The sequence below is a fragment of the Podarcis erhardii genome (assembly GCF_964252035.2).
Source record: "Podarcis erhardii genome assembly, chromosome: 8".
Taxonomy (NCBI): domain Eukaryota; kingdom Metazoa; phylum Chordata; class Lepidosauria; order Squamata; family Lacertidae; genus Podarcis; species Podarcis erhardii.
This window is the reverse complement of record NC_138499.1, coordinates 86,701,199-86,725,632: the sequence shown is the minus strand read 5'-3', so window position 1 is coordinate 86,725,632 and position 24,434 is coordinate 86,701,199. Positions and strand designations below refer to the sequence as shown.

Below are 24,434 nucleotides of genomic sequence, written 5' to 3'. Positions count from 1 at the left end.
CGTCGGGCAGGCGGAGCTGGCGTGAAAGAGTGGCTGCGGTTGCCGTGGCGACGGGGTCGGCGACGTCAATAGAAGGCGCCCGTCGGGGGCGGAGCTAGCGGGAACTTGAGGCTGCGGTTGCCGTGGCGACGGACGAGCCTTGGGCCCGGAGCGAGGCCGCCGGTGAGTGTCGCCTGAGGGGCGGCTGGGGCTGCCTCGTTCGCCGGGGGGAAGGGCGGTGGCTCCGGGGCTCTTCCGTTGCACCTGGTGGTTCTCCCCGGTGACGAGGACCGGAAAAGATACAGGACGAAGGGTGATGCTTGGTTGTATATCCCCCAGTTTCCTACAGGGAAGCCACTCAGAACATAACAAAACAATGATGAAATTGGTTTGTGGGGGTTTTTTTACTGAAAACAGGATAATCACGATCAAATTCTGAGGCTCAGACAGCATAAAATGGTTCCAGCGATATTTTTGAGGACAGAAACTAAAGGGGGCCAAGTGAGACCCCTGAATGAGGGATTCCTAGAGCAGGTGTGGTGAACCTCTGGCCCTCCAGATGTTACTGAACTACAACTCCCATCAACCCTGGCCATTAAGCATGCTTGCTGGGGGTGATGGGAATTGTAGTTCAGTAACATCTGGAGGGCCAAAAGGTTCCTAGCACCTGTTGCAGAGCCTAGATCCAGGTGACCTATCTCATTGACTCAGCAAGTGCGCCTCAGACAGTGCCACTGAGCTTCCCTGGAGGATACTGGCATGCAAACAGCCTTTCAAGGATCCCAAGAGGAGAAGTTTACAGCAATCCTCCTGCAATTCATAGCATGCACAGTTGAGATCCTAACCATTTCTATTTAGATAGAATTACTGTAAATCCCACTGGCTACAGTGGGCTTACTGTCGGGTAAGTATGAATAGGATTGCAGCCTCAGTCTTGGAGTGGATGTACATATGTGTTACTTACTGCATTGCTGTGTTCAAAATAATATTTTGCTTTGTTCCAATAGACCTTGAGGAAAAAATGACTGCTGGATCCATCTTAGTGCCTCAGATTATTCCACTACGATTCTCAACGCCAGGCAAAGCTAAACATGAAATAGATACAAATACACTTATAGAGATCAAATCAGGTATTTGCAAAAGCTCAGAATGCATGCTATATGTTTCATTTTATATGGGCAACACACATACGGCTGGTCTTTCCATTTCTCTTTGTAAGTGATTTCATCTTGTAAAAAGGAAGGCACTTTAAAACAGAGGTGGGGAACCTCAGGCCCAGAGATGAAACACAGCCCTCCAGGCCACTCTAAATGGACCTTAGGGTGCTACCAATGCCACACTTCTCCCTAGATCACACTTCATTCCAGCTCTGCCCCAAACCCTTGTGGGCAAGAGGGTTGCATGTTTTTGAACTGTGATAATTCCTCTTGTTTGTCCTGAATGGAGAGAGGTGTGCATAGGAGCATGAATGAATAAATGAATGTAGCCTGGTGTACAAAGGTAAGAATCACATCTGATGACTCTTGTCCAACCCACTACAGGCATTTATCTGGGACAGCATAAATACAGTGATTAGAGGTACTGTTTCGGGGGGGCAGGTGGATGTGGGGGACTCCCTGGTCCTGAATGGGGTAACTGTGCCCCTGAAGGAGCAGATGTGCAGCCTGGGAGTCATTTTTGGACTCACAGCTGTCCATAGAGGTGCAGGTCAATTCTGTGTCTAGGGCAGCTGTTTACCAGCTCCATCTGGTACGCAGGTTGATACCCTATCTGCCCGCAAACTGTGGTGCATGCTCTGGTTATCTGGTTATCTCCCGCTTGGACTACTGCAACACACTCTATGTGGGACTACCTTTGAAGGTGACCCAGAAACTGCAGCTAATCCAGAATGTGGCAGCTAGACTGGTGACAGGGAGTGTCTATATATAGGCATCAGGTGTATCAGCACTGGAGAAGTCAGATGTGTGCCAGGAGTTTAGAAAGAGAATGGGGAAAGGGAAAATTCTTCCCTTTCTTACTCTGCAACAGTGTCTGCCCACCCCATAAAGTGCTCTGGTTCAGTGCTGACAGCCCTGAATTAGAGCCTTTCAGCACTTTATTGGGAAAGGGGTTCCCTTCTGAATCCTCCAAAAGCACAACAAGGCTCCAGTTTCCACCTAGCTAAAACACAGGCAATCCTATTTGGTGCAGCTGCTAAATCACAATATTGTTGTAGGTTGCAACTTGCAGTTACTAATCTTTGGGAAAGCTTGCTTCCAGGCTGTACAAATACTGTATAGATTGCAGCTGAATACCGCGTGCATTTTTATGTATGTCTTTAAGGGGGAGATAGACATCTGCTCGCAAGAAGTCTATTCTTGTGATTTAAATTCGTGGGGTTTTTTAAAGGAATATTTTCATATAGAAATTATTGTTTGAGGGGAGAAGGATAACATCCTTTTTTTCATCTTTCAGATACCCCTGATGTCACCATATATTATACTATTGATGGAAGTAAACCACAGCTCTTTAGGAAACTTAATTACAGAGATCATAATACTTTTAAGTATAATGGACCAATCACATTACCAGATGGGAAAATAACAATTAAGGCACTGGCAGTTACAAAGTAAGTGTTATCACTATGTAATCCAGCTTTTAAACAAAGGCAGATTTTGCTGTGTGTGTGTATGTGTGTGTTGACGGGCAATTAATTTTTTTGGTATCATCTTTGATATATAACAAATATAGGTGAAAAACTACTCTGTGTTATCATCTAAAGCTAAACTAGATATGACTATAATTGCATTAACACCACTGAAGTATACACTTTTAAAAATGTAAATAGCAACCAGGGGGAAGCCTGAGCAGTCTAGGGGTAAAGGAAGTTTTAACTTTTCCACTGTCTCAACACAAATCCCCTCTCAAAAGCTGCTACAGTGGTGCCCCCCAAGACGAATGCCTCGCAAGACGGAAAACCCGCTAGACGAAAGGGTTTTCCGTTTTGGAGGTGCTTCGCAAAATGAATTTCCTATGGGCTTGCTTCGCAAGACGAAAATGTCTTGCGAGTTCCTGCAGGTTTTTTCCCCTCCCCCCCCTTTTTCTAAGCCGCTAAAAGCTGCTAATAGCGCTAATCTGCTAAGCCGCTAATGGGCTTGCTTCGCAAGACGAAAACACCGCTAGACGAAGAGACTCGCGGAACGGATTCTTTTCGTCTTGCGAGGCACCGCTGTATGTACATTTTAAAGCAGTTCTTCTCTGACACTGTAACACTGCCTGCCCTTTTAGAAATTTTGTGGCCCAAAGACTCCCTTGCTTGAAGTCTGGATAGGCAAATACCAGGTATCACTCCTCCCTGATATACAATAGTGTTTTCTCTTTGGTTAAGAAGAGCCCAAGACAAGATTCCTCCAACTCACACCTCTTCCCTATCCAGACAAAGGAATTATTTCCCCAAGCACAAATGTCTGAAGGTTTCCTGCCTCATGCTGCTCCAGGTCTCCCCTCCATTAGCTGGTTCTCCTGCCTTCTATTTTATCCTCACAACAGCCCAGTGGTTAGGCTGAGCGATAGTGACTGGCCCAAAGTCTCCCCAGACCTAGTCCAACACTGTGATGCTGAAGGTTTACTGGTCACTGTAGGTCACTCTAATGTTTATCTCCCATGAGGTTGCGCCAGCAATACACGCCCAAGATTTGGGCATTCAGGGAACCAGGAGAAGTTGGGCTGGCTCTTCCTCCCCATAGTGACTGGAGAAAGTCTGTAAGTTTCCCCATCTCCAGAATAAGAGACTAAAGTACTAGTGAAAAGGTTGGGGTCATGAGTTGCACTTGAGGGTGCCATCCACAAGGTGGAATTATACAGAGGCTTTGTGACCGTGCCAAATGCAAAGAGCAGCTTCAGCAAATAGATTTCTGTTAGGACCATGATAGAGATCAAAAGAGGTAAAGTTTCATGAGATTGAAGCATAGAATCACAGAACTGTAGAATTGTACAGCTGGAAGGGACCCTGATAATCGTCTAGTCGAGGCATCCCCAACCTGCGGCCCTCCAGATGTTTTGGCCTACAACTCCCATGATCCCTAGATAACAGGCCCAGTGGTCAGGGATGATGGGAATTGTATTCCAAAACATCTGGAGGGCCAAAGGTTGGGGATGCCTGGTCTAGTCCAACCTCCATCAATGCGAGAATGTATATCTCCATGTTGTTTCTACTGTTGTTTCTGTTACGTTGGATGTTATTTTGTGTTATTGTTTATTTTATGGATTGGTTTTGGTTTAGTTTAACTTTGATTATTGTTAGCTGCATTGAGGAGTTTCTTTGAGGACTTAAAGGCAAGATATAATTTTTTTTAAATTAAGTAATAAAGTTGAAACACATTTAATCCTTATTTACCTATTATTTTCCTACTGTGTTGGAACGCAGACAACATGAGACCCGCAAAGCCAAATTCTTATACATTTACCAGAGGCAGCAAAAAGAAGAAAATCCCTTATATGAGACACAAATTATGCAGGCCTGGTGTAGAGTTTCTTGATTCTTAACTTACAGAGACGGCAGAGAGAGTACCGTTGTAACAAAAGTATTTATAGTAGAATATGTAACTCCCAACGTACATGTACCTGATGAAGATGAGAATGAGAATTTCCTGGAAGATCTCATCAGTCAGGCAAGTTATAAAAATGTTAAATCTGCTGAAAAGTGTTATGAATCATTAATGCTGTTAAATATGAAGGTCTTGCAGCATATTATTTTTTAAAAAACTCCCCTTCTTGTTGCTGGAGAGATCCATGAGGAGTGTTTCAGAAAACATTAAGGTACTGGAAACAAAAAGTAGAATTCAATGTCACACTAACACAGTTGTTCCATCAGCATGACCATTTTTGTTTGCCAAACGGAACAGCCTCCCCTCTCCTTCTCTCAAGTGCTGTTCTCGGGGTTCTCCTGACACCCCAGAGTGGATTTGTGGGAGAAGAGAGAGAGAAAGCCCCATTGTACCAGCAGGAGTTCTTCCACTGGCTTCCGCTAGTGCACTGGGTTAGTTGGATCTAACTCAAAGTAGCTCAGGATTGTGCAGTGGAAGCATCTATTCAAGTAAGTCATCAGAACCCTCATGGAGCAAGTTCATGGTCAAGCAGGGCTTCTTCCACTCCTGCTGCAACTTAGGGAACAACAGTGGCTTAATAATCCATGTTCTTCCCGTCTGCCTGAGATGTCACAAAAAGGGGAGAGATATTGAGCATCTGCAGAAGTTATTCCCTCCACCCCCAACCCCTATTCATGCATACCTGGTTGTCTCCATTCATATTGGAGGGCTCATGTCAGGGAACTGCCATCGGAGCCAGAGGAGGAGGGAGGGCTCCAGAGGGATGCCGGAGAGCGTCCCAGGAGGGAGAGAGGCAGGCCATCTGCTGGGGAAGGAAATCAGCGTAGCACCAGTGGAGAAGGGGGGCAGATGGGGGAATCGGCGAGGGGGCTCCATGTCTCCTCTCCGGAGACCAGCGGGGAGAGCACGGGTCCTCCACTGCCCACACCCTCCCTGCGCAAAAGACTTCCGCGCAGGGAAAGTAGGCGGAGACTAGGCATCAAAGAACTTCTTTGCTGGAAGAAGTTCGAGAAACGCCCACTGACAGATTCTGCCAGCGATTGAGGCAGCCACGGATGGGTGGCTGTCCGGACAAAAAGGGTTCACCCAGGTAACCCAGCCAGGTGTGGCGACGACTTACGCACGAGCAACCCCTAGAACCATTACAGCTCACGAGTTTTGCAAGCCTGTTATAACGTACAAAGGAAGATAGGTAAAAGGTGAAGGACCCCTGGAGGGTTAATTCCAGTCAAAAGTGACTGGGGTGTGGCGCTCATCTTGCTTCAGGCCGAGGGAGCCAGCGTTGTCCACAGACAGCTTTCTGAAGAGTACCAGAGCACACGGAAACGCCATTTACCTTCCCGCCACAGCGGTACCTATTTATCTACTTTTACTGGTGTGCTTTCAAACTGTTTGGTTTGCAGAAGTTGGGACAGAGAAACGGGAGCTCACCTTGTTGCAGTGATTCAAACCATTGACCTTCCAATTGGCAAACCCAGGAGCCTCAGTGGTTTAGTCCACAGTGCCACCCGTGTCTCCCTACAAAGGAATATAGAAAGCTGCCTTACATTAAATAAGAATCATTGGTTCATTTAGCTTAGTATTGTCAGCACCAACGGGCTCATATGGCCATGGGTATCATAGAATTGTAGAGATGGAAGGGGCCCCAAGGATCATGTAGTCCAGCCCCCTGCAATGGAGGGATCAACTAATGGTTGAAGATGAGGTGGAAAGGGGGAGAAAGGATTTGTAGAAAAATAAATAGGAGATATAAGAAGAGAGAGGATTATTGCCCCTTTTTGGACACCAGAGAAGTGGGCAAGGAACCAAGGGAGATAATCAGCTAAGAGCTCATACGCTTCAGGAACAGCAGAGGGCAGGAGATGCATAGAGAAAGGGGGAAACAAGACTCCAAAGAGAATTTCTGGATGAAAGGCTCCAAAGGGAAAAGAAAAGAAAAAAAGAAATATTCTGGCATGCTGAATGTAAACTGTACATTTGTATTGGCCTCTGGTTTATCTCCATCCCTAATCAAATTATGACTCTGAAATAAAAAATGGATGGAATCCTGAAATGTCTCTGGATTGTAGAGTGTACCTAGATAATACAAAGATTAAGTGGAACATTTCATTCCATACATGAGATGTTGTAGCAATTTATGCCAACAGATGCAGGGATTATGTTGTTTCTAGATAGCAGTAGAGGCCAACAATGTTTAGGGTGTCCACAGATGCAGACATAACTTGTCACTTGCTGCCTTGCCCCATTCATAATTCCCTCCTTCATTCCTACCACAAGGCCTATTCCAAAGGCATGCTGATAAGAGTCCTTTCAGAATGGCTAGAGCATGTGCAACAAACCAAAATATGTATATATGATTATAAATCAGAATCTTTGTTCTTAGGAGATGGAAGATGAATTGTCTCATTTGAAACAAACAAACAAAGAAGCAAGTGCTGAAAGCAATTTCCATTTGCATGATGTAGCACTGGAATTACAAGGTACTGTATGTTAAATCCAAAACTGAGAGAACTCCAAAAAGGTCACTGGTTCAAAGAATTTGAACTGGCAGCACATGAGCTTTAGGGATAACTTCCTGAACCCATTCTTTTCTGTACTCAAAGTTACTCCCTTGGATATTGCCACTTTAATTTTGTATCAAAATGACCAGTGAAACTGGCAGTGCTGTAAATTTGACTTTGTGCAACTTTATCACTCCAGTTCAGTAAGCTTTAGGCTACCAGTTTACCATATACAACTGATTAGCATACTTATGCAAAGCATACAACCGCCTCCTCTGCGTTTTGTATTGCATGCAAACGTGGTCCATATGGAATAACACCTGTGGACCAGTTCTTTATTATATGCCTAGTACAAATTTTGAACCATTGAACAGACTATCATAAATAGGGATTACAACAGTAGTCTAAACTATGGGGCAGCATTTATATGTTATTATTTCCATGTATGTATTTTGGTATATGTGAATTTGTCATTGATTTAACTCTTTTCTAATTTATTTCATTCCAGAACATGCTTTAGATGCGTTTCATAGTTAGTCAAGGTTAACATTCTTTTGAAGTGCGATATTGAAAAGTAATAAAATAAAATGTGTGCATAATTTTAGGCTTGTCAAAAGAAAAATCATTTGTGCCCTCACAAATCATTGGAACACATCTGTTGAAAAATTACTTGAATACCTCAAATGATGGAGAAAAGTCTAATTCTGCCACATGGATGCCTCGTTCTCAGGTAATGAAAGTGGCTAGTTGGGTCAAATGCATGTTAAGTGTTTGCACTAGCTTGTATAAAGAAGTAATGTTAGAAAGGATTTGCAGATCTCGACTTTTTCTTAGTGGACACACAGATTTGCCCCAACCAGGTCTCCAGTGTTTCCATTGCCATCAGTGTCAGTTCTTGCCTCCATTGTCACTACTCCACCAGGAATTAATTTCCTAGTATTTTCATAGACATGCTGAAACAGTAAAGTCTTGAGTATGTTTGGCTGCTGTTGCCTTTTTCGTCCTGTTGCTATGCATGTGAAATTTCTTTTTTTACTTTTAACCTGTGATTCATTCCACGGATTTTGACAGTTCTCACCTTTCAAGCTTTGAGGATTATTGTCCTGGTTTGGCAAGAAGATGGGTACAAATGTGTCTGTTATTTTCCTACAGATGGATTTGTGCAACAAATGCCAGACTATGGTGCCCAGGAACTCACCAACATGTATCGTATGTGAAGCTCTGATGACTCCACGGCTGCAAGAACAAGGCAGCATCCGCCAAAAGGTAGCTCAGAGTGGATGTAAAAATAAAAGATTTCTGTATAGAAACAGTTTCTTGGGGGGGGGTCCTGCTGTAGCAGTGAGAACATAATACCTGATGTATTCCTACATTGCTTGACACTTACATTTACTGAAATGTGCTTGTTCTGTAATCCAAAGGGCAAAGTAGTCTACTGTGTGTGCGGAGCAGGAAATCCAATTTGCATTACGCAGTGTGTGGTCTGTGGGATCCAATTTCCAGAAGCGCAAATGGTAAGGAAATTTCCGCACAAAATAATCACACACAAGCAATCTGAGAGGCCCAGGACCACTTGACAAGTTTCTCAGTCCTCTGGTTCAAGTGAGATGTCGTTAAATATTTTACAGATTACTTGCTGTATAGTTTGCATAATAAAATGAAAGCCTTAGTATCAAAACCAGGTCTGCTGCATAAATAAGACTGCTAGTACACAGAACTGCATTTCATTTGGGTGCCTACAAATCGCTTTCTAGTGCATTGTATCCCTTATCAGTGGCTCAAGGGAAGTCATGCAGACAATTGCACAATCCTATACATATCTAAGTTCTCCTGGGTTCAGTGAGGCTTTCTGCCTGAAATGGCTGCTGTTGACCAGCAAAATCCAAACAAGTAAGAAAGCGGGCAAACTCTGGCTGTTCAGCTATCTAAATCAGCCACTTGTGTAGCAAGGTTTGGATACAGTGGTGCCTCGCAAGACGAAAAGAATCCGTTCCGCGAGTCTCTTTGTCTTGCGGTTTTTTCGTCTTGCGAAGCAACCCTATTAGCGGCTTAGCGGATTAGCGCTATTAGCGGCAAAGCGGCTATTAGCGGCTTAGAAAAGGGGGGGGAGCGAAAAAAATCGCAAGACTCGCAAGACGTTTTTGTCTTGCGAAGCAAGCCCATAGAGAAATTCTTCTCGCGAAGCGCCTCAAAAAACGGAAAACCCTTTCGTCTAGCGGGTTTTTTGTCTTGTGAGGCATTCGTCTTGCGGGGCACCACTGTATTCTTTTTTGGATTCAGGTAACTAAGTTTTCAGAGAATGAGTGTTCCAATAGTGGGACCAGCATGTAATAAAGACTGAAGAGGAATTTTCTATGTGCCTTAGGCTGAAAATGAAAATGAGTCTACTTTAAAATAAGCCAGTATATTGCACTTTGTTATAGCCTATAACTAAAATAAATAACAATGAACAAATATAAGCCATTTATGATGCACATCTATTTAGACTACAATACTGATGAGACAGTATCTGCAGGAGGCACTCCTGCATTTTGAACCCTCCAAATGAGTGTAAATGTATGTTCAGACCACTGGATCAGATAGAGAATGTCAGAGTTCCTTCAGAAAACATTTTAATTCATTTAGGGAAAATATATTGGTGGGATTTTATGTGTGTATCTGATAAGCTGTGACAGCCTTTTTACCTATAATACAACCTATCTTTAACAGAGCAACAGCTTACAGACCAGGCAGCAATCAGTCATTTCATTGCCACCATCAATACCTAATTTACTAGAGAAAAAAGAGCAAGGAACTCAAACCATTGGCTTGTACTATCCATCCATCAAATTTCTAGAGAAGAAAGAAAGTGAGCTCCTTTCTCAAAAGGAAAAATCGAATGAGACAAATTATCACAAACCTCTGCTCACAGCCATCAGTCCTGGAAGAGGTAAAAAGATGCTATTTAGAATGAATTCTTCATAAAACAGCCCTTGGGTTTCTCCTATTCCTAGACTCCTTTGCAGATGAAGAACTTGAGTCATTGTGCTTACAGCAACTTTCAGCTATCCTTTTGTAGTAGGTTCAGTTTTTTATGCAGGTTCTTAGATTTTGATGCTGGTATGTTCTGCTGTATTTTTGATATGTGATTGATTTTGATTGGGGGATTTTAATTATCGTATACAGTACTGCCCAATTAACCATACCGTCTGGGGGATTCACAATTTATTTATTTTTAAAGGTGATTTGTTACCCACCTTGGAGAAAATATTTTTAATGAAGGGAAAATAAATGTTTAAACATAAAATAAATAACAAGGTTTTCAATCTGGCTGCTTAGGGGAAGTAGGGAGAGAGGGGAGATCTGGCCCAATAAGTTCCTGGAAAATGGAGACAGGATTCCCCTCTCATCAGGGCCGTTATATGCAGTCCCACTTTCAATACTGTTTGTGCCTGCAAAAGTTTCAGGGCAGTCATACGGCTTCATTTCCAATCAGTGCATGCCTTCCTGCTGAAATATTGTTGTTTCTTTGTCTCATTTTTGTTGCCCACCCACCCAAGCAATAGTGTAATAGCATTGGGGAAGCATCGCAGAACAACTAATAAAATGAAATGATTTGTGGGTGGTCCAATGTGGATCCACCACTGTTGTGTTTATGACATGTTGTAGAAATCACCTGCAAGAGCCACCAGTGTAGAAGGTCCCTCTTTCTTGAGCTACTCTGTAACACCAGTGATATGTTCAGTCTATTTTCCTTCATTCAGGTTACTGGAGGAAGCAACTAGATCATGTTTGTGCACACCTCAGAAGCTACACGCAAAACAATCTGGAGTTCAGGACTTTGATTGGAGAACCTCAAATGGGGAAGGTAAGAGAAAGAAGGGACCTTTTATGGCTCTAATCTTTCTCCTGTGATGCTGATGCATAAAGGGAATTAGGGTAGTGATTTAAGGCAAGAGGTGAGATGACTCTTGGCTTTTTAAAAAAAAAATAGAGGCTTGCTGAGAAGAAGGGAGACAGTCCTTTTTTCCATGCAACTGGTGAGAGAAGTCAGTGTCTGGATTTGTTTTATATCACTTTCTCAGTGAGAATGAGGAGGTCGATGTTACGATGGATATCCTTTTCTCTGGTAATACAGTGGTGCCCCGCAAGACGAACGCCTCGCAAGACGGAAAACCCGCTAGACGAAAGGGTTTTCCGTTTTGGAGGCGCTTCGCAAAACGAATTTCCCTATGGGCTTGCTTCGCAAGATGAAATGTCTTGCGAGTTCCTGCGGGTTTTCCCCCCCTTTTTCCCCCTTTTGCTAAGCCGCTTATCAGCTGATCCGCTAAAAGCCGCTAAACCGCTAATAGTGCTAATCCGCTAAGCTGTCAATGGGCTTGCTTCGCAAGACGAAAAAACCGCTATACGAAGAGCCGAACGGATTAATTTCGTCTTGCGAGGCACCACTGTATTTTCTTTTGCTTTTTCATAGATTTATAAATTCCATGAGTCTTCGGTTTTATAAATTAGCTGGCCAGTTTTAAGTCTCTTGCTGACTCAAGCAGTCTGCATTATCATTCTTTTAATCAGACTGAAGAGAGGCCAAACTCTGGAGGTGCAAAAGATGCTTGAAGAGAGAGACGGTTTACAAATGTTTATACACTAATGCTAGAAGCCTCCAAGCCTAGATGGGACATAATGGAAACCTGATGGAATGGGAAGAACCAGTGGGGCACAGCTTTGTCTCTGGGTATCAGCTTCATGGGAAGGAGGTGGTGTCTCCGTGTGCCAAAGAGAGCAATGAGTCCAGCAAGCTAGAAATCCCCAAAGAGGCAGACTCATCCACAGAATCATTGTGGGTGAGAATACTGGGCTCCAAGAGTATGTTAGTATTGGGAGCATGCTGTCATCTCCCTGATCAAAATGATCAGGGAGACACTGAGATGGAGAAGGTTAATAATCAAGCCAGTTGTAAGAGTTAATGATAAAAGGGTTGATGGTAATGGGGTCTCAGTGGTCCACTTGGCTGGGGTCATGCCTCTTTTGGATGGGATCACACTCTGCATTCTCCTGTGAGGGTTGGGTTTGCCATTAGAGCGTACTACTGAGCCTGGTGTTGCTCCTGGCTGCCTTGGTTTTAGGTTTGGCTGATTCAACAACTGCACTGCTACTGAAAGATAGACCCTAAATACCTTGGTTTAACCAGAGGATATTACTGCAGTGCACTCCACTTGGAGCTGTATTTTAAAATAGTTCAGGAACCTGCTTGCCTCTTGGTGGGCTTGAGTCAGCATCATCATATATCACCTATTTTTGGCAGCCAGTTTCTGCACCCAATACAAGGTGCTGGTTTTGACCTTCCAAACCAAAAATGACCAGCTCCTGATAAGTTCTTTGAAGTACCCTTTCCTTCCCTGCCTGTCAACCATTTGAACCTCCACGTTAAAAAGAACTAGAAGTAGAGCCCTTCAGATTCCATCTTGTGTTGAGACCACAGTAGCCTCTGCAAGAAGCAGAGCCTTTTCCATTACAGCTCTGACATTGTGGAATACTTTCTGCAGGTGGTGTTTGGGTCCCCTCCTTGGTATCTTCTTGCCAACTGGTCAAGGCTCATCTCAAAATGCTTTGTACTGCTGATTTATTTTTCTTACTGCTATTCTGCTTTTCTTTTCAACTAAGATTTTAACTGGTTTTATATATAACCTAGCTGTATTGTACACTGATTTGAAAAATCTTTTTGGTAAATAATATATGTCTGTGTGTGTGTGTGTTTGTGTAAGGATCATAGCTATTTTTCTTTTTAAAAGAAGAAGAAAAAACTTAATCACATTTTTCCTTCTATAGCTTATTTCTGCTACAGTCCACAAGGACAGCTATCAAGTCAGTCTCCAGATAAATTATGCACTTGCTATAAATAAGGTCAGTGTGGAAATCAAAGCTGATAGAGATGGGAAGGTGCTATAATGAGAATCATTGGTAGTCAGGAGTCAGTAAATCGCAACTGGGCTAATCAAGGCTCATTGCAGTTCTTTTAAACCAGTGGTATTCCAAATATCTACCTTTAGGGAAATCTGTCTTCAACACTGGGGAATCGGGGTGCAGCTGCCTTAGAGCATTTTACATTAGGGGTGACCCTCCAGAGGTGGTTTTTATCTATCTATCTATCCTCCACCTTTTTTGTAACTATACATTAGACCAGTGTTTCCCAACCTTGGGCCTCCAGATGTTTTTGGCCTACAACTCCCATCATCCCTAGCTAGCAAGACCAGTGGTCAGGGATGATGGGAATTGTAGTTCAAAAACAGCTGGAGGCCCAAGGTTGGGAAACACTGCATTAGACAAGCTTATTCCCTTGCATTAGCTTTACACATGTGCATAAATGAGGTCACATTTTCAGAGAAAAAGCATGCCTGTATTATCAGATGACTGGCTCTGGAGGATCAGGGTCTACTTTCTATCTAATCTGAGGCTGAGTTTTTCCTACACAAACATTCTTGGCACATTCTTGGCACATTCTTAATACAGTCTAGGTAAGCAGATTCTCCTAACAAATATGCTTTCTAATATATTGCCCATCTGATCTTCCTTTATATATTCTTCCAAAATAGCACTTTATCCTTCCTGCTTATATTGCCACCAAAGAAGAGTCCGCGACCAGAAGGAGGAGGCATATCAGGAGGAATGGATGAAATTCAAAGACTATTTAGCTAAATATATTAAGATAATTTAAATAGAAACACTTGCAAATGCCAGATTGGCTTAGGATTTAAATATGTGATGTTATAGAATAATATGTTTAAAGTTAGAATGAAAAGAAAGAAAGATGTTAATTGACTAAGTAAATTTTATGAGAAATTTGTTTTAGAAAACTGTCACAAGGATATACATTGAAACTCAGCCAGGGGGATTCGAGGAAGTCACCTAACAATGTTAATAAGAGTGGAATAATTACAGTTAGGATTTATGTTTGTTTGTCTATAAATTTTGAAAACCATAACATTTTTGAACACACACACATATATATCTATCCACCAAAATCATAGTCTGTATCCAGGAGTGGGATAGGTCTATAATGGTTCGTGCTTTTCAGGATTGTTCCCAGATTACCGTACGATCACTATATGCACTTTCCCCAACATTAGGCACTCTGCATTACTATTACTTGACTGATTTTTTTTTGGTCAATCTAAGTGCCATTAATCCATTAAATTCCTGGAAGAATTCTCCACTTATCCCATCTGGACATTGGTCCTTTTTTATTCCTTGGTCTTTTTCACTTAAAATAGAACATCTAATCTATATCACTGTTGTTTTGTGGTCTTAGGCATTCTACTGCTGTTCATATAACTTGTTTTATCTACTTCCAAGGGTTCTTTTTATTTTTATAGCTTCCAGTAACAACCCATACATTGATTGTTGTCATGCTTGAATTGAGAGTTTGATTAAGGATTAGTCCACACAGATTAATACGAACAGGTGTTGTACTTGTGGATGCTCCTCAAAAGTTTGTTCATTCTTCCCTTGCCCCTGCGCTGTGAATAAAACAAACCAGAGACTGGTTTGTCATTTAGTCTGAACCTAGGCTCATGGTTTGTTTCCTCATAGCCATGAGTGGGCTTGTATTCTGTTTTCTTCCTTACACACCATGAGTTGTAACCAAGATTTGATCTTGCTTACCACTTTTGGTTTGTTCAAAGGAAACAAACCATGAGCCCAGGTTGGATAACTCAACAAGCCAAGACTGTTGAGGAGTGTTGCAGAACATTGAGCTTGGTGCACCAGCATGGTGCTCATTCTAATTAAACCATTGTTTGTCTTTAAACTGTTATTTAAATTTTTATGCAACATGCAAATTGCACCTAAGATTATTCCCAACACCTGCTGCAGCTACACATCATAGGGAAGGATAAGCAGTGGCATGCAGATCGTCTTTGAGAGAAGCTTCACTGCCATAACAGATCTTCTCATCAAGAACATTTGCAATACAGTGGTGCCCCGCAAGACGAATGCCTCGCAAGACGGAAAACTCGCTAGACGAAAGAGTTTTCCGTTTTGGAGGCGCTTCGCAAAACGAATTTCCTATGGGCTTGCTTTGCAAGACGAAAATGTCTTGCGAGTTCCTGCGTTGTTGTTGTTTTCCTTCCCCCCTTTTTCTAAGCCGATAAGCCGCTAAACCGCTAATAGCGCTAAGCCGCTAAGCCGTCAATGGGCTTGCTTCGCAAGACGAAAAAACCGCTAGACGAAGAGACTCGCGGAACGGATTCTTTTCGTCTTGCAAGGCACCACTGTACAGTTTACAACCACTGTGCTGAATTATAGCTTATGTTGGTATGGCAAAGGTTGTCATTTAATATACTGTTTATCCTTGTCCAGGATATTTTGACCAATAAACCACTGGCATTTGGCTATCACGAACTGAGCCCCAGCAAAACAGGAAGAGCTGGATTATATGAAAGTCAAGCCAGTCTGGGTGAGCATTCTAGTGTGATTTGGTTCAAAGGAATGCTATCCTTGTTTTGTACATTTTCAAACAGTGACTTGTACCCAGAAAAGTATGTACCACTTAACACATCTGAAAATTAAACCTTAAAGTAGATCCCAAGTGCATGGTATTCCCAAGGACCCTTCACTGCTTTCAGTACCTTTCCACTCTGCAATATAGGGATCTATGAGGATGGTCCATTCTCAGATGGGTTTCCAGATGGCTCTGGGGGCTTTTCCAGCTAATATGACTGGCGCTCCTGCCGAAGCCCTCACCAACCTCTGGAGCACCCAAATGGCCATTGACACAATCTCCTCTGAGTGCCCTCTCCTGCTTTGTGGAGCCGATTTGACTTCCCGATATACTCCAGAGCTCAGGGTGAGGAAAGACGCTGGGATACAGCTCAAACGCAAGTGGAGAAAAACTCCAGTTGAATGCAATCAAACACTTGTGAGGGCTCATCCTGGAGCCTACCTGGTGGCAGAGAAGGCAGCAAAGGTGGCTTACTTGGCTGCCTTCATTGCATCCTTGTTGTGCTCTCCAACAGAGCTTTTCCAGGTAGTGTGAGTCTGGCCCAAAGGAGGTGGTAGAACCAATGGTAGCTCACTGTGACTTGTTTGCAAAGCATTTTGAGGACAAAATCGCTTGCATCCACCGGGACCTTGACTCCGTTATTACAGCAGATGAGTCTCAAGGCATGTCAAGAGCGTGGCAGCAGAAGGGCATTTTTTGCTGTGTCTCCCTGCTTATGGAACAAGGGAGGCTGGCCGAATGCCTTTGTTGCATATCTTTAAGTGCCAGGCAAAAACATTCATCTTCTCCCAGGCCTTTTGATAGCAGCTCAACACAATGACACCATGGGGCTTTGCCTTGTAATTCACCTGATGTCTGCTGGTTCCATCTCAGATGCTGGTCCCTTTGATAGTGGAAATGTAGCCTGCTGCTGTATCTCAGGCTGTGAGCTACAGACCGAGAGCCAAAAGAGGTGGCACACACACCTCTTGCCTAGGTTTCTTGGTGTGTGTGGGGGGGGGGGAGGCGCTTCCATCAAGCGCTTCAGGTATTCACTGACCTGAAAAAGAGAATTTGATCAGCAGCAAAGTCAGAAAGCCATATATCTTTAAAAAGAAGAAAAACGTACCAGGCATCTCAGTGGAAATAGTGGGACATATTCTTGGGGGAGAAGACTGCAGGATTTGTTAAGAATATTGCAATAAACAAAAAACTTTAGTTAATAGCTCATGCTGCTGTTATGTGGGGCTCCTATGTTATTTTGCTATACATCACTTGAATATCATTGTAGCTTTCTCTATTTTAGCCCGAGAAGAGAGTCAAAGAGTGCCAAGCCCCAGCGGGAAAGTCAAAAGGATGATGAAAACAGGGACATGTCTAGAAAAAGAAGACAAGCTCACTGTATGTATCTGCTCTTAGCATGGCAGTTAACACCTCTGTAAGGATGCTGCAACATAAGCAGTTTTAATACCAAGCTGGTTTTAAAAATGAATCTTTTCTGGAAAGTATTATTTCAGGTGGGGAAAGCACAGCAAGTATTATTACTTCCATTGCATTTTCCCTTCCTCCTACTTCTGCTCTGAGCAGGGCATTTCCATTTTTGTCTTGGTAGCCAGAGCAATCCCACAGGGAGAACATGCAGAGCAGGCAGCAGGTGAATGCCTGGTTAAGGCCATGCAGTATATTCCTGGCCTTGGCACCAAAGTGGGTGGGTGGTGGAAATATTGGACAAGAGCTATTGGGTCACGCTTCCATCCTGTCACAATTGAGTCATCAGCTGGCCTGTCGTGCACTCATTTCCAATCTCACTTTTGTCCATGAAAATGGAACTGTTTATACAAATCCTGGGAATTTGCATACTTGACTTAGAGGTCAAGTATGGTCACTGGAGTCTCTGAGCAAGAGTACCATGTGCCTTGGCCCTTTTCCTCAGAGTTGTTGCGTGCCTGCAGATGTTCCTTCTGAACAGGGCTTCCCTCAAGGTCATATGCACACTCTTGTCACCATGGCTCTGGGGAAAGCTGCCTTCCAAAGCGAAACAAATCTGTTCTGAAACTGGGGCTGATGGCTCTCCAATATGTAGCAAATGGTGATTTTCAGTGGGATGTCTCGCCTCTCTGTTAGGAGCAAAGCTCCAGTGAGCTCATCGTTTTCCTCTTGACTGAAAGGAGTTCCAGGGGATGATTGTGTGGTTGACTTATGTCACAATTCTGGCACCACAAACCCATCCTGACGTCTATTATTCAGAACTGAGTTCACCAGCAATCAGTCAATGTGTAGCTCCATTCTGCATGCCCTGTCACCTGACTTGGGGTTGAGATCACCTTGAAGAGGGTTTATATACTGATGGGGGGGGTGCTGTGACTACACCCTGAGCTCGCTTATTTAGTGGTTGGTCTGACAGGTGGGGAGCAGTTTTTTTCCATTGATCTCTGTGGGAGGACAATTACTTATATTGGCCTTTGGCAAGATGAGACTTTGTGCCCTCAGGGATGGAGTAACTGATGGAGCTTAGGGTGTGGCATGCACCAGCCATGCCCACGACCCATCCGTGGCATGTTGCTTTCACAGGCACTCAGCCTTTGTTTGTTCAGTGTGGTATTCTTTGAAATAGAGCATTTCTGCCCGTAGCTCAGGGTGGTGGTATAGGCAGGCACCTCCATCCTATATTAGCTGTTTTGTTTCTGCATTTTTCTAGACTGAATCTAGGCAGTTGCTGAAGGAAGTGGGTCCAAAAGGCCAAGGGCGACCTTTCGTAGTAGAACAACTGATTGACGAGGCAAGTTTCAGTAGTGCGGCTTTCTGAAGCATTCTGTTTAACTACATTTGTTTCCTTTTTAAAATAATATTTCCCCAAAAGAAAATCAAACTATCCAATACAGTGGTGCCCTGCAAGACGAATGCCTCGCAAGACGGAAAACCCGCTAGACAAAAGGGTTTTCCATTTTGGAGGCGCTTCGCAAAATGAATTTCCTATGGGCTTGCTTCGCAAGACGAAAATGTCTTGCGAGTTCCTGCGGGGTTTTTTTCCCCCCCCCCCCCCTTTTTCTAAGCCGCTAAGCCGCTTATCTGCTTATCTGCTAAGCTGATAAGCCGCTAAAAGCCGCTAATAGCGCTAATAACTCTAATCCACTAAGCCGTCAATGGAACGGATTCTTTTCGTCTTGCAAGGCACCACTGTAGATGTATACCATAAAGGTACCTAAATTGTTGATACATAGTTCTTTATGCTACTCACTTAGCAGGTATAAGATTGAATAGGTGATCTGATCCACTTAGAGTTCTTCCTCTATAGGTACAAGTTTCCCTGGCATATGTTAGTCAAACAGTTCAGACAAGTTACAGTATTTGCATGTGGTAAAGGGGATGTGGGATGAGACCTGGTGAGCTAGGCCTTGTTCCTCTCCCCGCTTCCTGCATGTGAATCGTCAGCAAGTCCTGCTTTTATAGCCACCACTTATTATGCACAATCCTCTTTTCCTCCAGTTTAGTAAACATGTGTGGATATGTGAACCACATTGCCAGGATTCAGCCATCAAAAACAGTGTCTGGGCAGAAATTGCTTAAATGTCTGGAAATCATAGAATCATAGAATCATAGAGTTGGAAGAGACCACAAGGGCCATCGAGTCCAACCCCCTGCCAAGCAGGAAACAAATCCCTGTTGGAAGCGTAGAAGAAGAAAAAAGAAAAGCTCAACAATTATTTTAAAATCACTTTTTAAAATATGGCAACCCTAGTATATATATTCTAACAGTTGTAATTTTACTTAACATTAACCAGATCTTAACATTAACCAGATCAATACCATTTGAACAATGTGTAATGTGCAATACAGTGGTACCTCGGGTTACAGACGCTTCAGGTTACAGACTCTGCTAACCCAGAAATAGTGCTTCAGGTTAAGAACTTTGCTTCAGAATGAGAACAGAAATCGTGCTCCGACGGCGAGGTGGCAGCAGGAGGTCCCATTAACTAAAGTGGTCTTCAGGTTAAGAACAGTTTCAGGTTAAGAACCGACCTCCGGAACGAATTAAGTACTTAACCCGAGGTACCACTGTACCTTAAAAGAGGGAAGGAAGGGAGGTATGTTTGATTCTCTACTTTTCCCACACACTCCAGGGAGCTGACCCCAACTGCACCAACAGCAAGGACCAACCTGCTTTAACACTGGCTGTGCTGAACAGGCATCATGAAGTTATTCCCATTCTCATTCAGAAAGGTGCCAACGTGGACCATCAGTCAAGACTGTACGTCAGCCTTCTGCATTCTGATTAACTGGTCTGATTGGTTATGCTTATTTGGAAATGGAAGCTGTTAACATACAGAATGAACTCTGAATACTTTTTAGCAGGAAGAAACTCCAATGACAATCCTTGTTGTTACATATTTTTACATGGCTGTTTATTTGTATATATTTTAAAATTTTATATATGGATGTTTTATGATGGCCTATATTTGTAATACCTAATAAAGGTTTGGTGAAGTAACTCTGAATACTAGAGGGAAATCTACGGTAAATGGCATTTTTTACATACCTATATAGTTCACACGGCTTGCACTGCTGCCTGAAGCAGTCAACAGGTTGTTTGAAATATGCCATGCCAATATGCAGCTGTTCTCCCAGTGCACAGTTGTCCTCCCCCACCCCTTTTTAAACATTTAATCTCACGTGGAAATGTGTATTTTGTATGGAAGCTGCACAATCACACTGAATGCTGCAGATGGGACATGGAACGATCAAAATGTCAGTTCCAAGCCATCTGACCAGGGGGAAATGAACTTCTCTGGTATGGTCATATTGCATATTGGTTTGTTTTTGTTCTTATTTTGTCTGTTTATACATTCCTATTATGTTGTGACCCGGAAGTGTCTCCGGACAGCGCTGGCCCCCGGCCTCTTAAGTGAGATGGGCGCACAACCCTAGAGTCGGACACGACTGGCCCGTACGGGCAGGGGTACAGTGGTGCCCCGCAAGACGAATGCCTCGCAAGGCGAAAAGCCCGCTAGACGAAAGGGTTTTCCGTTTTGGAGGTGCTTCGCAAGACGAATTTCCCTATGGGCTTGCTTCGCAAGACAAAAATGTCTTGCGAGTTTTTTCGACTTCCCCCCCTTTTTCCCCCTTTTTCTAAGCCGCTAATAGCGCTAATCCGCTAAGCCGCTAATGGGCTTGCTTCGCAAGACAAAAAAACCGCTAGACGAAGAGACTCGCGGAACGGATTCTTTTCGTCTTGCGAGGCACCACTGTACCTTTACCTATTATGTTGTGAACTCAGATGAAGTATACAAATTTAACTAATAAATAATAATAAGTGCCTATACTAAATTAAAAGCAGGTTCCCATTTTATATGTTATGATTTAAAGGTGATTTGTGATGGCTGTAAGCAAGCCAGCCTCATTATTCTTACCTTACAGTTGGCAGCCTAGGTTTCTTACGCCTTGTCCCCTTTCCTCGCTCTACTTTTACACAGGCTTAACAATACAGCTCTACATGAAGCAGTCTTGCTTGGATTGGAAGGATGGGAATGCGTGGATGCATTGCTAGGGTAAGTATGGAAAAACCTTGGCTTAAAAGGGGGTGCTGAGTGCATCCAAACCTACTTCTTCTCAGGATAAGTAGAGAGTCGACATAGTATCATTCGATTAAGGGACCCTGCAATGTTAGTTCCCCCTGCAACGTTAGTTCTAGTAACTCAGCCCCGTTCTTCTAACAGATGCATCATTATAAAAGAAATTTTAACTGGTTGTCCACAGTCCACCCACACTGAGGCCAGGTTATTGTGATGCGCTACAGCTGCAGGTTTACATCTTCTCTGACAATGGTAGCAGTAGTGGGATTGGGTGGCACAGCAGTCTGGGACCCCCTGCGTTGGCGGTGGATCCCAGCTGTGCCATCTGTCTGCATTGCAAGGAGAAGCTGAGCAGAGAAAAGTTCCAGAGACTATGCCAAGAGCAGCCTTAAAGTGCACCTTTAAAGAGCCAGTGTGGTGTAGTGGTTAAGAGCAGTGGACTCGTAATCTGGTGAACCGGGTTCGCTTCCCCGCTCCTCCACATGCAGCTGCTGGGTGATCTTGGGCTAGTCACACTTCTCTGAAGTCTCTCAGCCTCACTCACCTCACAGTGTTTGTTGTGGGGGAGGAAGGGAAAGGAGATTGTTAGCCGCTTTGAGACTCCTTAGGGTAGTGATAAAGTGGGATATCGAATCCAAACTCTTCTTCTACACCTGCACATACGGTAGTAGTTCCTCTTGCTTAGGTAAGAGGCAGAGGCAGAGATGTCAGGCATGAAAGAGGAAAAGAGAAGCCCCCACTCACTCTCTGCATCAGTTTGGGCAGATGACTGGACAGGAGGAAGTATGGTCCAGGAAATGAAAGTTTCCAACACCCAGACCAGCTGCCCCTCAAATCTTGCTGCTCTGTGTCCAGTACCACCCACAAACAATGCCCACAAACAAAACTACTGGTAGGAAACTAATCCCTTTAAGTTTTTTCTCCCTATCCCACCTCCCTATTTAAAGGCACCTAGAACGCAAGTGCTGGGCCAATTTGTCTGAAATTTGGAAGCATGCAAGCTATGGGCACCACTTTAATGTATGTTGTTTTTAGACCAATTGCACTCAAAATACTAGTGAATATTATTTTTACCCTTTTGTTACCTACCCTACCCCCCAACTCTAAAGGTTGCCTGTGTGGGGAAAGCATTGCAGTTATCCTTCTGAAATTTGGCAGGATTCATCTCTTGGGATGGGTCTATGACATGGGTAGGCAAACTAAGGCCCAGGGGCCAGATGCGACCCAATCGCCTTCTAAATCTGGCCCACGGACAGTCCAGGAATCAGTGTGTTTTTTACATGAGTAAAATGTGTGATTTTATTTAAAATGCATCTCTGGGTTATTTGTGGGACATAGGAATTTGTTCAATATTATTGTTTTTCAAAATACAGTCCAACCCCCCCACAAGGTCTGAGGGACAGTGGACCGGCCCCCTGCTGAAAAAGTTTGCTGACCCCTGGTCTATGATACCTGCAGATTTAATGAAATTCTTCCTAAAAATAAAAAGACGCTTTTACTTTGTTTTTTTAAATTAAACTTTAAAAGCTGTCCAGCACAATCACGCCAACCCACACCCACAAAACCCCTTATTTCACTGTAATTTGGTAGGCATTGTTTACTCCAGGATGGGGGAAACTGCCTGTTGTAAAAAGAAGTATAACTAGTTTTGACTTCCCAATGGCGAGAAGTGGGAGGGAACAAACCCTCATTTTTCCTGAAGAGGACTCTGCCATGGACCATGAGTCGAATCAATGGGCCTCCAATGGGCCTCGCTTCACACCAAGGCATGTTGTTTTCTGAAACAGCAAATGAGGCTCCAAAGTTAATTTTGTTGCCTGGGAGCAACCCTAGTATTAACACATTTTTGTGTAGTTTTGTTATAACTGCTGACAGAAGTAAGAGCTATTGGCACTGTTTGAAACAAGAATCGTGACTTCATTTTCCTGGCACAACAACCTAAGCCCTCCTTCCGGCCAGCCAGAGAGAGGCAGTTGCATTGGGTAGAGGTATCACTAATAAAAGGTCTTTTTTCCCACAGATGTAATGCAGACATTAAGAAGAAGAATTCCAGAGGGCTATCAGCCTGTGATTTGGCACTGAAGAGTGGCATTGACAAAATAGTTTCGTTGTTTGCTAGAAAGCTAGGAAAGAGGATGTTAGACAAAACTTCCACAACACAGGCGGAGTCCACCTAATGGCTCAGGGCTGCAATACCGCCATATGACACCTCTCGCCATATGAACCGACCTGGACCCTGCGATAATCATCTGCATCCCTTCCTTATGTGCCCCCTCCACAAGAGGTCCAGAGGGTGGCAACATTAGAATGGGCCTTTTCTATGGCAGCTTCGTTTGTGGAATGCTCTCCCCAGGGAGACTCACCTGGTTCCTTCATTGCATATATTTAGGCACCAGGCAAAACCTTTCCTCTATAAGCAGGCCTTTGGTCTTGTGTAACTATCTGTGGCCTTTTAGAATCGGGCAGGATGCTTTTAATGTATCCCCCCCCCCAATTGCTTTTAATGTATTAATGTGCAGGGGGCAGGGGGCTGCAAGTCATTTTGCCTTGCCTTTGGAAAAATAAAGTTCTAATTAAACACCTGCACGATAGACAAAATCCCTAAGTAGCATTAAACCAACTAACCATGACGTCAGACTGAGGTCACCTTGAACATATTGAATGCCAGCATGCCTTGCTCACCTGAACATCATCACGCTTACGGATGACTGCAGATGTGAAGGGCCAAAGGCAGGCCTAACCTACTTACTTCCAGGAGGAAATGCAAATGAGAATTAACACTGTACTAGACAAATCCTTGATAATGGACTATATAAATAATAATTGGATGCATACCTGCAACATTTAGCATCTGTAGCATGTATGCTAATTCTCTTTTGGATACAATAAAATTGCATTTGATTTCTCTTGGTTCTCTTTGTTAACCCTTGGAGTGTTAAAGTGTAGAGCACCTTCAGGTCTCATTGCCAAAATATCCTCAAAAGGGGTGACAGGGCCACATGTGCTAACTGCACACCTCATAACACTATTAGTGTTGAATAACTACATTAGGGATCCTATAAATTTCATGGCATTATGCGAGTCCCTAAGAATTTGCACACAGCCTTTTTATTATGTATATAGCCAATCTGAATTTTGACAGGTTAGATCAGACTTCCTCAATCTTGGCCCTCCAGATGTTTTGAGACTACAATTCCCATCATCCCTGACCACTGGTGCTGCTAGCTAAGGATCATGGGAGTTGTAGGCCAAAAACATCTGGAGGGCCGAGGTTGAGGAAGCCTGGGTTAGATTTTTCCACCTAATAAATGTCATGTCTAGAGAGATTGAATCAAACATTTTA

General features: G+C 43.5%; 1 protein-coding gene across 2 annotated transcripts; it reads left to right on the top strand.

The window, feature by feature from the left end:
- The first annotated feature begins 122 nt into the window (after positions 1-122).
- On the top strand, positions 123-24,004 carry DZANK1 (double zinc ribbon and ankyrin repeat domains 1). 2 transcript variants are annotated; one of them, XM_081872755.1, is made up of 17 exons: positions 123-292; positions 987-1,109; positions 2,434-2,587; positions 4,511-4,628; positions 6,949-7,045; positions 7,672-7,796; positions 8,219-8,332; positions 8,488-8,580; positions 9,776-9,995; positions 10,810-10,913; positions 12,872-12,946; positions 15,401-15,497; positions 16,828-16,922; positions 18,220-18,300; positions 19,643-19,770; positions 20,993-21,067; positions 23,112-24,004. In XM_081872755.1, the coding sequence occupies exons 2-17, from the start codon at positions 1,001-1,003 to the stop codon at positions 23,266-23,268; spliced, it is 1,842 nt and encodes a 613-aa protein (XP_081728881.1). In that variant the 5' UTR covers positions 123-292; positions 987-1,000; the 3' UTR covers positions 23,269-24,004. The 2 variants fall into 2 exon arrangements, with proteins under 2 accessions (XP_081728881.1, XP_081728880.1); XM_081872754.1 differs by having other exon boundaries at positions 124-292; positions 18,220-18,304; positions 19,647-19,770.
- The last annotated feature ends 430 nt before the right edge of the window (positions 24,005-24,434 follow it).

Excerpts from the sequence above, each read along its gene's own strand:
- DZANK1 (XM_081872755.1), top strand. The coding sequence starts at position 1,001 with ATGACTGCTGGATCCATCTTAGTGCCTCAGATTATTCCACTACGATTC. Across the intron at positions 19,771-20,992 it reads GTGGACCATCAGTCAAGACT|GCTTAACAATACAGCTCTAC; the intron begins GTACGTCAGCCT and ends ACTTTTACACAG. Across the intron at positions 21,068-23,111 it reads TGCGTGGATGCATTGCTAGG|ATGTAATGCAGACATTAAGA; the intron begins GTAAGTATGGAA and ends TTTTTCCCACAG.